Source organism: Festucalex cinctus, chromosome 13 (assembly GCF_051991245.1).
Source record: "Festucalex cinctus isolate MCC-2025b chromosome 13, RoL_Fcin_1.0, whole genome shotgun sequence".
Lineage (NCBI taxonomy): Eukaryota > Metazoa > Chordata > Actinopteri > Syngnathiformes > Syngnathidae > Festucalex > Festucalex cinctus.
The window spans coordinates 10,391,232-10,403,990 of record NC_135423.1 but is presented as its reverse complement, the minus strand read 5'-3'; the positions used below and the strand labels follow the sequence as shown (position 1 = coordinate 10,403,990).

The 12,759-nt window shown below is 42.7% G+C and overlaps 2 protein-coding genes across 2 annotated transcripts; one reads left to right on the top strand and one right to left on the bottom strand.

The window, feature by feature from the left end:
* Positions 1-109: 109 nt before the first annotated feature.
* On the bottom strand, positions 110-7,278 carry qpctla (glutaminyl-peptide cyclotransferase-like a). The gene is made up of 7 exons (XM_077542073.1): positions 6,756-7,278; positions 5,066-5,212; positions 4,586-4,879; positions 4,212-4,373; positions 3,665-3,764; positions 3,467-3,583; positions 110-2,489 (listed from the first exon to the last, which is right to left on the bottom strand). Exons 1-7 carry the CDS (start codon positions 6,927-6,929, stop codon positions 2,344-2,346), a joined length of 1,140 nt encoding a protein of 379 aa, XP_077398199.1. The 5' UTR covers positions 6,930-7,278; the 3' UTR covers positions 110-2,343.
* Positions 7,279-7,982: 704 nt separating this feature from the next.
* On the top strand, positions 7,983-12,596 carry LOC144033757 (ribonucleoside-diphosphate reductase large subunit). Its single transcript, XM_077542072.1, has 4 exons — positions 7,983-8,201; positions 9,206-11,187; positions 11,261-11,449; positions 12,287-12,596. The coding sequence occupies exons 1-4, from the start codon at positions 8,183-8,185 to the stop codon at positions 12,494-12,496; spliced, it is 2,400 nt and encodes a 799-aa protein (XP_077398198.1). The 5' UTR covers positions 7,983-8,182; the 3' UTR covers positions 12,497-12,596.
* The last annotated feature ends 163 nt before the right edge of the window (positions 12,597-12,759 follow it).

Here is a 12,759-nt window from a genome sequence, read left to right as displayed (position 1 = left end):
CCCAACCACTAGTAAGAAAAGTTTAACCACTTTGCTAACGGCTAGCATTAGCTCTGACATCCTTGCGCTCCTTTTATTTGGTCACTTAGAATGAAACACCTCCAGTGAGTTAATTCAGATTATTTATTTCTAAAGTTGACATTGGTGCTCCGAAACCTCACACACGCAGTAGTTACAGTACATGGATGAGACCCAAAAGATACTGTACATTTCTCATCTATCTCAATTCATTTATCAGGCCAGCAACATTTGACAGCTTATGCTAGTTTGGAAGCGTATCATTTTTGTTGCCTGGTAATATATGTTCAAATACAACCCCTAGCAAAAAAGTATGGAATCACCTGTCTTGGATGAGCACTGTGGTGGAAATTGAAAAAAAAAAAAAAGACTCCAACCTGCAAAGAAGATCTGGGAACTGCAATCAAAGAGAGTTGGCACCAGATTGATGAAGAATACTGTTTGTCACTCATCAAGTCCATGCCTCAGAGACTGCAAGCTGTCATAAAAGCCAGAGGTGGTGCAACTAAATACTAGTGATGTGTTTTGATTGTTGTTTCATGATTCCATTTTTATTTCCCTGCACTTGCTCTATAAAAGTAACATTTACTGACCAGCACAATGTTCTTCATCTCTTTCAGTTTTTCTGAAAGCCAAGATGTTGCACTTTGGAATGACCTTCCGACTGTTTCATGCTTTTTATCTGAGTTTGATCTACAGAATAAAACGTCTGCGTGCTCGTCCAAGACTGGTGTTTCCATACTTTTTGCTCGGGGTTGTAGACGTTCCTTGGATTTGCGCAAATGCCTGCTCTAGGAGTGATCTCATTACTAGTGGTAATTAAATTAAGGTGGAAACTGTTCAACTCCATTAACTGTTCAATAAACACGAGAAGCAAAACGGCAATTTCTTGCATTCAGTCGGGAGTTGTAAACAAGCCTTTTTTCCCCCCCTCGACGTTTTAAGAATTGAACAGTTATGTAGTGCAATTTTTATGTTGATTGCGACGAATCTGCATGGAACATACAAAATTACTGGGTAAATGGACTGACATTGCTCTAACGGCCATGAGTGAAATCGTGACAGGGTTCGTACAGCTTCTTCAAGTTCAGTTTTAAGACATTTGAAAAATGTAATACTTATTACACAGCCATATCGGCAAATATGGTGTAAAAAATAAACTGCATCTGTGTTGTGGTGTTGTACCACATAATCTATTTTATCTATAGATTGTAAGAATTTTGACCTGGAGCTGCTGATTGGCTCCTCCATCCTATTTAATTATGCTAATCTAAATTACACTTTTGAGGAGAAATGCGACACGGCGAAGTCGTGCAGCATATTTTCAGGTACCACTATTTCCAAATTCAATGCTTTTCAGACTTTCTGCGAAAGTCTCACAGATTCCATTGACTTTGCCCCATATTGTTTTTATTTCACCAATCAAAAAACTGTGCACGATTTATTTCATTTTATTTTTTATCATTAGTTAGTACATTCTGAACCCTGATTGGCTTTCACTAATGCAACAGTCCTAATATAGCGCCGATGAACTAATACAGCGATAACGGTTAAAATAAATAGATTGAGTGGGACAGCCAAAATTTAAATGGCGTGACCACTTCTGTTTGTAACAATACGAACATAAAAATACAGTACCATAGTAATAACTGCAGTTGACAGAAATGCTTCTTGTCAGTTGGCGATTTTGCAATGCTGCTCCAAACGTAAGCTCTCAAATGCTGATGACCTCATGGAAAAAAGAAAAAAAATGCATACTGACTTTTGGGACATAACCATGACCCCCAAAACAATTTCAGCTCCACCAAAATATAGCAACATGGTCCCTCTGCTAACATGATCCATCCATTTATTTTCTGTACCGCCTACGGAAATTAAAACTATAGATAAAGAACACAAGTCAAGAAATGGTGTGCCTGCTTCATTGGTCAATAAATAACTTTGTGGCCGTGATGCTCCATTTGGAAAATCCTGCTTAAATGTGAGACATCAGGACATTTTCAGATTTTTGCAGGTAAAATGCTCCATCATTCTTTTTCCTCGAGCATTTCAGTGTTTTGACATTGACTAGTAAAAAATGTTTCAATAGTGCATCTCATATTCAAGGGATGTCGTGTCAAGGGTTCATCGAAAAAAAAGCAAGCTCTGATAGCATTAAGGCAGCAGAGGAAATACTTGACCTAGGACACAGCAGGTTGTCCATCTTCAGCTGGTGTCCCAGTTGGCAGCATCTTTCTCACTCCAGTCTTCATCGGGTCCATTAAGGACGACCTCCTTCCAGTTGCGTCTCTCCACTGAGGTGCAAATTCAATCGGCCTCGGAACTTCATAATCCCAGGTACTCGGCCAGGAAGATGGCCAGGATCTTGGTCAGATTCTCCATGGTGGGACGATGGATGTTCTCCTCGTTGTCGTCCATCGTGTGCCAGACGTCTGGGAAGGGCGTGGCGATGACGTGGAGAATTGGCACGCCTGCAGGTGACGGACAAGCATTGATTTGGTGGAAACGTGGCACATCGTTTCGTCTTTTGTTGTCCGTGACCAAACAGTATCTTTTCAGATTAAATTTGGATATTGCTCCCGTCGGATGAAATATGCATAATTTATTTAATAATTATTTATTTTTCTATTTGAGTGCAGTGTTAATGGTCAAACTGCATATAGTACTTATGTGGCTTACAATATTAAATATGGAGGACCAAAACTGCCAAAATTCAAAATAAATGACTAAATAAATAAATGACTAAAAGTGAAAATAAAAATGGATATAAGAAAATATAATTCGAAAACTATATTAAAAAAAATATATAAATGGAAATATATTTGTAATAAATTTTTGAATTATATTTTTGTATATCCGTTTTTATTTTCACGTTTAGTCATTTATTTATTTAGTCGAAATGTTATTCAAATGAGGAGGTGGTCCTAAGCGTGTGTTGGGTTGGACTCCGACGTTGCAAACTGCCTGTCATTGGTCGAGAAGTCCCGGCTTGCAATGGAGAGCTCCATTGTCACCCTGTGACTTGAGTTGCTAGAGACTAATCAATAAATACATGACTAAATACATAAATAAATAAATGACTACAAGTGAAAATAAAAACAGATATACAAAAATATAATTAAAAAAATAAATACAAATGTACATATAAAACTGAAACAGATAGAAATATACTTTTTTTCTGATGAAAGAAGAGACTTTAATCTTTCTTTTGATAGGTTCCATGTTTTTAGAGCAATAGAACACAATATTCCGTGGGCCTCGCAAAATCAGTCAAAATCCAGTAAAACAGCCGGGAGCGAAGGGGATTGCTTCAGTGAAAATGGCTGCGGGCGGATGAGATAAATGCGCTCTTTAGTAGTAAAATGACGCAGCGCATTTCAACATCATTGTAAATCCAAACCACAATAACAAACACCATTTTGCTAACATGACTTAGTTATGTTTTCACCTCTACGAAGGAAAGGTAGGTGATCATCCTCAACCGCTCCGAAATTCAGGCCCTTCCTGAAGTAGGGCTGCTCCAAGGAGTGCTCCACCAGCAGGCCCTGTTGATGGAGGCGCTTCTCTGTCAACAAAAGGCAAATGAAGGGCATAAAGAGGTAGCCTAGATTTGCTTGTATTTTTGCCACCAACCCGGCACGTGTACCTGCAGCCATCAAGCGGTCAAACCAGCGTTCCGTGTTGTGATAGTGGTTCACAATCAGTGGGTTGGGAGCACCCAGAAGGTCCAGCAGCACAAAGAGGTCCTGGAGAAACACGCCAAGGTTCATGAAGTACCTTGACTTACAAGTTTGTTGTTTTTTTTAAAAAACTCATTGCAACATATTTTCTGCCTGTAAGTCATATCATATCAAGTTGTAAATAAGTGACCAAAAAAGTAGCTATTTTATTCATTGCAGTATTTTCTTAATTGGTTATCTGAATTTCATTCTGCCAACTATCAAATTTGGCACTGGACTACAAACAAATCCACATCAGTCGAGTCCTATTTTTTAACTCAGGGCTCAGGGTTCATTTTAAATGTTAGCTGTTTAGTCCACTTTATTATACACTACTGCCTCTTTTTTTTTTTTTAGCTTGCACTCAACAAAGATTCCATTAAAAAAACAAAACAAAAAAACATAACCTAATACAAAAACTAATAAAAAAAAAAAAAGATGAATAATGAAAAGTCCAAAACTATTATTCCTCACCAGAGTTTGTAGCATGTTGGTATGCAAGGGGTCCGTCTCATAGGGTGTGGCGGCCATGAGCTCGGCCAGGTGACGGGAGCCGTACAGCGAATCGGTGGTGGTCCATTTCTCAAACGACTCTTCCCCATCAAAAAACACCAGCTGGAGAGTTACTGCAGGCTTCTGTTGAAAGAAAACGGCATTGTATTGAATTGTAATCAGGTCCTGCATAACCAGAATGATTTAATAAGCCACCCTCTGCTATTGTGACGCTAAAAGGTGAAAAGAAATTCATGTTCTCGATGCGCATTGTACGCTTTACTTTACATCATGACTTCTGTGATGTCATTGAAACAACAAACACTGTGTTACAATGATTTATGAGTCACACTCACTTGTTGTTTTAAAGCCTTCAGCTTATTATCTAAAGCGGTGACCAGCTCCAGGATCATAGCGCAGGGCACCGCCGAGTCAGTGGCCCCGACAAACACCCTCTCCGGGGCCCGGCTGTCCCGAGGCAGCATCTTGGTGTCGTAATGGCACGACAGCAGCAGCCTGCGAGGGGCCAAAGGGTCCAGAGTGGCGATGACGTTTGTGAACGTAAGCTGTCCTTTTGGGGTGACGGCCAGAAAGGGGTCTAGGTCTATGTCCCAGTTGGCGGACAGCGAGGACAGCGTGGTTGTGATGTGCTGGATGGGGTGGGGGTGCATCATTTGAACATTGTATACACAGGGCATGTTGAATTCTAATTTCACCTTAATGAGTATTTATGTTGCTGTAAAAAGCTGTAAAAAAAAATAAAGCCATAATAAAAATGATCTCTATGAATAAATAAACTGCAGATTTCCGCACACAAACAATCAAATGAGGTTTACCTGCCGCACAATCCTGCTGCCCTGCGTCCCCGGCAGCCTCTGTATCAGGAAAGGCTTCAGGTGATCCTCCCACAGGCGCTTTCCATTCACTTGAGAGACCAGGTTGTTGATTTGAGATGCAGTGTACTTTGTGGGTTGGTGGGACCACTAGAAAGAAGACAAAAATATGAGCTACAGTAACGCCAAAAAATGTCAACATGTCATCTGAAATTTACATACAAGAGGAATACCATTAATTCATGTATATACTCTACAATTTATATATGCTGAGAAGCTTAAAATATAATTTTGAGAGAAATGTTTTCATATGTACAAAAGCTTACCAAACCCTAACCCACCTCTACTTTCCTTATTACATACAATATCATAATTTTCAGGGTTTTTTTCTTGTTTGGATTAAATCAAAATTACAGAAATTAATCTTCAGTGTTCCTCTTATATTTTGTTGTTTTTAAATTATTTCTGTAATATATATGTGCAAATATTGCTGCTATCTATGACACTTTAAATCAGGGGTGTCAAACATAAGGCCCGGGGGCCGGATCAGGCCCGCAATGGGGTTTAATCCGGCCCGCGAGATGGTTTTGTAAAGTAAAAAAAAAAAAAAAAAAAAGACTGTCGGCCCAATTAATCAGCCGGCCACAATCAAAGCTTATAAATTCATAATTACACAAGTAAGTCTCAGTTGAGCAATGCATCTTGTACATGGAATTGCTCTGAATGTCGTTATTTTAAACACAATTTAAAGTTAGTTTGTTTAAAAAATAAAAACATGAATCAAACACAAACATGCTGAATAAGACACATTCAACTACACATATGACAAGGATTAACGTCCTTATAACTTCATTAACGGCACCCGGCACACAATCAGTGAACATTATACAGGTTTATGCAAAAAAAAATTTAGGACAATATTTGTACAGGTGCGCCCCACAATTTAGGGCTGGCCCACAAATAGCGAAAATCTGCATGTAATTGACGGCAATGTTTTACAAATTATTTTACAATTTTACCGATCCGGCCCAATTGCGAATATATTTTCCTCCATGTGGCCCCTGAGCTAATATGAGTTTGACACCCCTGCTTTAAATCATGAGATGACTAAAGTAAACACACAAAAAGTTTGGGTTATTGTGCTTTCGGATGAAATTTCAAGACTAACCAAAAATACACTATTAACCTCTAAAGGTGAAATGTATTGGATAATCTCTAAACTTTTAACTGCATCATCCATTTAATGTTTCAGTACTTTTTGCACAACTTGTTTATTAATCAGGTGCTTTATCCGTGAAAATGTCAAGAAAAGTCCACTTCTCTTGCCTTTCCTGATGACCTAAAGCTTTTCTGTTGGTCTCATTATGACGCCACATTAACATCTTACGAGTCATGAAAGCTGTGTAAATGAACCAGGAAAGGTTGTTAGTCCCTTCATGGACCATCAAATCGTGCAAGAAGCACTGGCAGACTGAACAGATGAACATGAGAATTCAAACGTTTTTAACGTCAAATTAAGTTCACGTGTAGTAATCGTGCATTTTCAGATCTGTTTAAGAGCCTTAAGTATGCAGTGCATATAATTCCAGTTTATGTAAAAGAGACATACCACATGTTTGAATGGCTTAACATACTATTCCAGTGTTATTTCCGCACCAGTTTACCATTGTGTTTTTACCACTAATCGTTTTACCTTATCGTTGGTCAGATCTGCGGTCCGCTTGCGGTTCCGCCGGGGGTTGTTGGACAGGTATAACATGAGGAACACTGCGACCACCAACACACCGAGGAAGAACAACCGCATCAGCCGGTCACGGTCGCTGACCTGCCGCGGGGGTAAGTTGTGCCGCCGGGAGGACTTCGACATGACAGCGGCTGCTGTTGTTCTCTTGTCAACGGGTTCAACAACTACGTGTCCGCAGATACAGCACGTTGAGGAGACCAAGAAAACCAGGGGGCGGGACTTGACGTAAGAACAAGCTTATGTCTTCGAAGCACTGAAGTTTATGTTCACGCATTTTGTAAAATGTTTTGAAGACAACACATTCCAGTCGTAATACATCATTACCGCCTTGCAAAAAAAAACAACCCACCACAAATTATTCAAATACAATGAATTTTGTCGTTAGCGCAGATATTTGAAATTTATTCTCTTCCGGGTTTAGTGTGTTAGTTCTTCTTCTTTTTTTTTTTAAATGGCGGTTAGCAAACAGCATTCGTGGAGCACCACCGCCACCTTATGGTATGTTAAGTGTAGGACGTTCCTTTGACACAATTATTTCACAAAACGCTAATAAAATGAACAATGAAAGATTGGATTTATGATGATTTAAAAAAAAAATCATTGTTTTATTTTGTTCCTTTATTTTTATTGTTGGATTTCTTTTAAACCATCATGTTAAGAAATGCTTCACTATGGCTGAAAAATATTTGTGCTATATTTTGTACATGTTGATGTTGGATTATGTGGAATTAAAGAAAAAAAAAACTCCAATAATTTGACACGTACTTTCACCGACATTATTGGCATTACATAAAAAATACAGACCAAATGCTCTTACTACTACTGCATACAGGGCTGGCCAAAAACAAAGTGTTTTCCTTTTAATTACATTTACATTTAGGGTTGAGGTTAATTTCATAATACTACCATCATTACTCGTATTTTCGATCTCACTGACAAACGTTTATGTAAACATTTCCCTGACTTTCCCCATTTTAATTGACGTAATAATAACACCACAACACTTTTCCCGTTTTCTTTTCCCTTACATTTTGATTTTGACCTACTTTTTCCCCATCCCGCCATAATTTAATCCTTGAAAACAACCGGAAAAAGGAAGACAATTTAAAAGGTTATGATTGGTTCTCCTATTTTAAGAACCGCCCCTTTCTCGATACCAATTGGTCAATGCATCGGTCCAGCCCTGCCTTCACGGCGCCTCCCTTCTCTGCAAATACAACGTTAGCGGGAGTTTTCCTGAACAGGAGCTACTTCTTCCCGCGCTGTCTTTTGGAGAAGTACTCCCGACATTCGGCGACCGAAAGATTACTTTCGACAGGAGGATTCTGTATTGTTGCCGCTTCGTGGGAGGAACAACTACACTACACGCTGCAAAGATGCATGTGATTAAGAGAGGTAAGTGACAACTGGTCGGTTTAGTTGCTGTCTGTCTTCGTATCTCACATTCTCACTACCCGTTGAATGACAAAAATTTAATACTTTGTATCGTTAGACCTTTACTGCTTTATGTTTTGTTAAACTGGCGACAGGGCGAGCCTGTGTACACAGTGTTAGCTAGTAGCACACAATTGTTTTCTCGCCGGATTAAATAAAGCTAAGCAAGCAAGTTCGGTGTAGGGGAAGAAACTTGTCAACGACACTGTCGCTCAAGATTTGATGTAATGTCTCATTTCCGCGTCATTCTAAGTACATTTAACCGGCGCCTTTGTCATAGTTGGCGCCAAACTGTTAATGTAAAGTCACGCATGCGCACACGAGACCAAAACCATGGTTATATATACACCTTGCATGCCAATTCTGCATTGGAAAAATAAATAAATAAATAAAATGTTTTTCTTACATATAAAATCTAAATTGTGAATTGTTACCTAGCCTCGATATAAAAAGCAAATGGCGTACAGCAAACCTTTAAAAAAAAAAAAAAAAAAAAATACCATAACGACGTCCAGTTGTTGCTCTGTATAATATAAGGTTTTCAGCAAAACAAATGTTTATACTAATCAGAGATGCAAGTACCAGGTAAACCTCTCTAGATAATTTGATTTCGCTAATTCTAAATTTGCTCTCGTTTTGACTCTGGCACGTTGGGTCTTCATAATAGTAACAAAAATTAATGTAGTATATTTATGACTTATAGGTTGGGTTCAACTTCACCAACAGGTGGAATGTTTTCTGATTCGTCATAGCTATAAATTACAGCATGGTGAAATCCGCATTGGACAAGCTTTTATAGGTCAAACTTCAAAACAAAAAATGGTAATAGTTAAAATATCAAAAGCCCAGCAAGGGAAAAAGTTGACATTGTTTAAATCGGTGTCAAAAAAAAAATAAAAAAATAGTACCTTGAAGATAGAAAAGAATGAAATCCCATTCGCGGTGACGGTATGGGTGTGTTCCAGATGGCCGCCAAGAGCGCGTCATGTTCGACAAAATCACCTCACGCATCCAGAAGCTTTGCTACGGCCTCAACTCGGACTTCGTGGACCCGGCCCAGATCACCATGAAGGTGATCCAGGGCCTGTACAGCGGCGTGACCACGGTGGAGCTGGACACGCTGGCGGCCGAGATCGCCGCCACGCTTACCACCAAGCACCCTGACTACGCCATCTTGGCGGCGCGCATCGCCGTCTCCAACCTGCACAAGGAGACCAAGAAGGTGTTCAGCGAGGTGATGGAGGACCTCTTCAACTACGTCAACCCGCTCAACCGCCGCCACTCGCCCATGATCTCCAAGGAGACGCTGGACGTGGTCCTGGAGCACAAGGACCGCCTTAACTCTGCAATCATCTACGACCGCGACTTCTCCTACAACTTCTTCGGCTTCAAGACCCTGGAGCGCTCGTACCTGCTCAAGATCAACGGCAAGGTGGCGGAGCGGCCGCAGCACATGCTGATGCGCGTGGCGGTGGGCATCCACGGCACCCGGGTGGACGCCGCCATCGAGACGTACAACCTGCTGTCGGAGCGCTGGTTCACGCACGCCTCGCCCACGCTCTTCAACGCCGGCACCAACCGGCCGCAGCTGTCCAGCTGCTTCCTGCTGGCCATGAAGGACGACAGCATCGAGGGCATCTACGACACGCTCAAGCATTGCGCGCTCATCTCCAAGTCGGCGGGCGGCATCGGCGTGGCGGTCAGCTGCATCCGCGCGACGGGCAGCTACATCGCCGGCACCAACGGCAACTCCAACGGCCTGGTGCCCATGCTGCGCGTCTACAACAACACGGCGCGCTACGTGGACCAGGGCGGCAACAAGCGGCCCGGCGCCTTCGCCATGTACCTGGAGCCGTGGCACTTTGACGTCTTCGACTTCCTGGAGCTGAAGAAGAACACGGGCAAGGAGGAGCAGCGCGCCCGAGACCTCTTCTACGCCCTGTGGATCCCGGATCTGTTCATGAAGCGGGTGGAGAGCAACCAGGATTGGTCGCTTATGTGCCCCAACGAGTGCCCCGGGCTGGACGAGTGCTGGGGTGACGAGTTCGAGGCGCTGTACGAGCGCTACGAGGCGGAGGGCCGGGTCAAGCGGGTGGTTAAGGCCCAGCAGGTGTGGTACGCCATCATCGAGTCGCAGACGGAGACGGGTACGCCGTACATGCTCTACAAGGACGCGTGCAACCGCAAAAGCAACCAGCAGAACCTGGGAACCATCAAGTGCAGCAACCTCTGCACGGAGATTGTGGAATACACCAGCCAGGACGAGGTGGCGGTGTGCAACCTGGCCTCTGTGGCGCTCAACATGTACGTCACGCCCGAGCGCACGTACGACTTCCACAAGCTGGCGGCCGTCACCAAGGTCATCGTAAGGAATCTCAACCGCATCATCGACATCAACTACTACCCGGTGCCCGAGGCAGAGCGCTCCAACCTGCGCCACCGCCCCATCGGGATCGGCGTCCAGGGGCTGGCCGACGCCTTCATCCTCATGCGGCATCCCTACGAGAGCGCCGAGGCGCAGCGGCTCAACGTCCAGATCTTCGAGACGCTCTACTACGCGGCGCTGGAGGCCAGCTGCGAGCTGGCGGCCGAGCACGGCCCCTACGAGACGTACCCGGGCTCGCCTGTCAGCAAGGGGATCCTCCAGTACGACATGTGGCAGCGGACGCCCACATCGCTGTGGGACTGGCAGCTGCTCAAGGACAAGATCGCCAAGAACGGCGTGCGCAACAGCCTGCTGCTGGCGCCCATGCCCACCGCCTCCACCGCGCAGATCCTCGGCAACAACGAGTCCATTGAGGCGTACACCAGCAACATCTACACGCGCAGGGTGCTCTCCGGCGAGTTCCAGTGCGTCAACCCGCACCTGCTCAAGGACCTCACCGAGAGGGGGCTGTGGGGCGAGGACATGAAGAATCAGCTCATCGCTCACAACGGATCCATACAGGTAAGATTGACCACAAAATATGAAATGGTACGAATCTGAGTCGTGTCTCCTACCCCTCCCTCCCTTTCTCCAGGACATCACGGAGATCCCAGATGACTTGAAGCAGCTGTACAAGACCGTGTGGGAGATATCCCAGAAGACGGTGATCAAGATGGCCGCCGACCGAGGGGCTTACATCGACCAGAGCCAATCGCTCAACATACACATTGCAGAGCCAAATTATGGCAAGCTGACCAGCATGCACTTCTTCGGCTGGAAGCAGGTATGTGTCTTGAATATAGGCCATTTCTGGTGTAGTAGTCGGATAAAAGCATAGCCTATGTTTAGTGAAGATTATCATCCATTTTGCTGTCTACATCGTGAACCTTATCCAGTTCTCTTTATGTGGCTCTATAGTCCCTCTCCTGTGGCTCCCCGTGGATGTCTTAATTTTGTTTTTTTAAATGAATATAATTATTTTATATGTATTTATTATTATTATTATTAAAGATAAAACATTCTTTAAATGAATAGTTTAGATAAAAAAAAAATATAGTAATCTGCGACCCTTGTGGGGAATAAGCAGCTATAGAAATGGATGGATTAAAAAAATAGGAATAAAATATTCAAAGATTGTCAGCCAAAATTGAGTTGAGGCAAAAGGTAGATGAAAAAGTTTTCTTTAAAAAAAAAAAAAAAAATTCCAAAAAGTGACCATATAATGTCCAGAGGAAGAGGAAAAGCAGAAAATTAATAAATGTACATGAAATTGCCAAAAATGTCAGAATTGAATAAATAAGACAGAAATGTGAAAAATAGCTATAAACACAATATAAAACAAAAGAAATCCCGGAAACTACAGCTGTTAAAATGCACACAAAATTGTGCAAAAAAAAAAAAAAAGGCAGAAAAGAAAAGATTTAAAATGTTCAAAAACAAGATATCTAAAATTACCTGTTTTGCTCATCACAATGTTCAAATGTTTTGCGACTCCAGAGATTTTTTTTTTCTATCTGGCCTAAAATGGCTGCTTTGACAGTAAAGGTTGCTTACCAATTGTCCGAGGCAGTCACTTTAGCTTCGACTTTAAAATGGCTGCTTGTCATCCATCTGGTGACAGGGTCTGAAGACTGGCATGTACTACCTGCGCACCAAGCCTGCCGCCAACCCCATCCAGTTCACTCTGGACAAGGAGAAGCTGAAGGAGGCGTCCGCCATGACCAACGGCGCCATTGAAAACCACTCCGAGCAGGACGCCAAGGAGCGCAACAAGGCCGCCATGGTGTGTTCCCTGGAGAACAAAGATGAGTGCCTCATGTGCGGCTCTTGAATGCTCCCTCTGCTATGCTTCGTTTCAACTCCAGCAGTTTTGTTGTTGTTCAATGTTAATACTCTTAAGATGTACTAAATAAAATGTTTATATTTAACAATGGTGGACTATGTTCATTCACTGCCATTGAGTACTGCATTGACAGCAACCCGGAAGGTCTACTCACCTTGTTTTATCAAGGATCTCAGTTGTCCTAAGTGTATCGAGGAGGCTCCACAGGGCTATAGGCGAGGAACATGAGTACAGTTGGTCAGAATATCAGT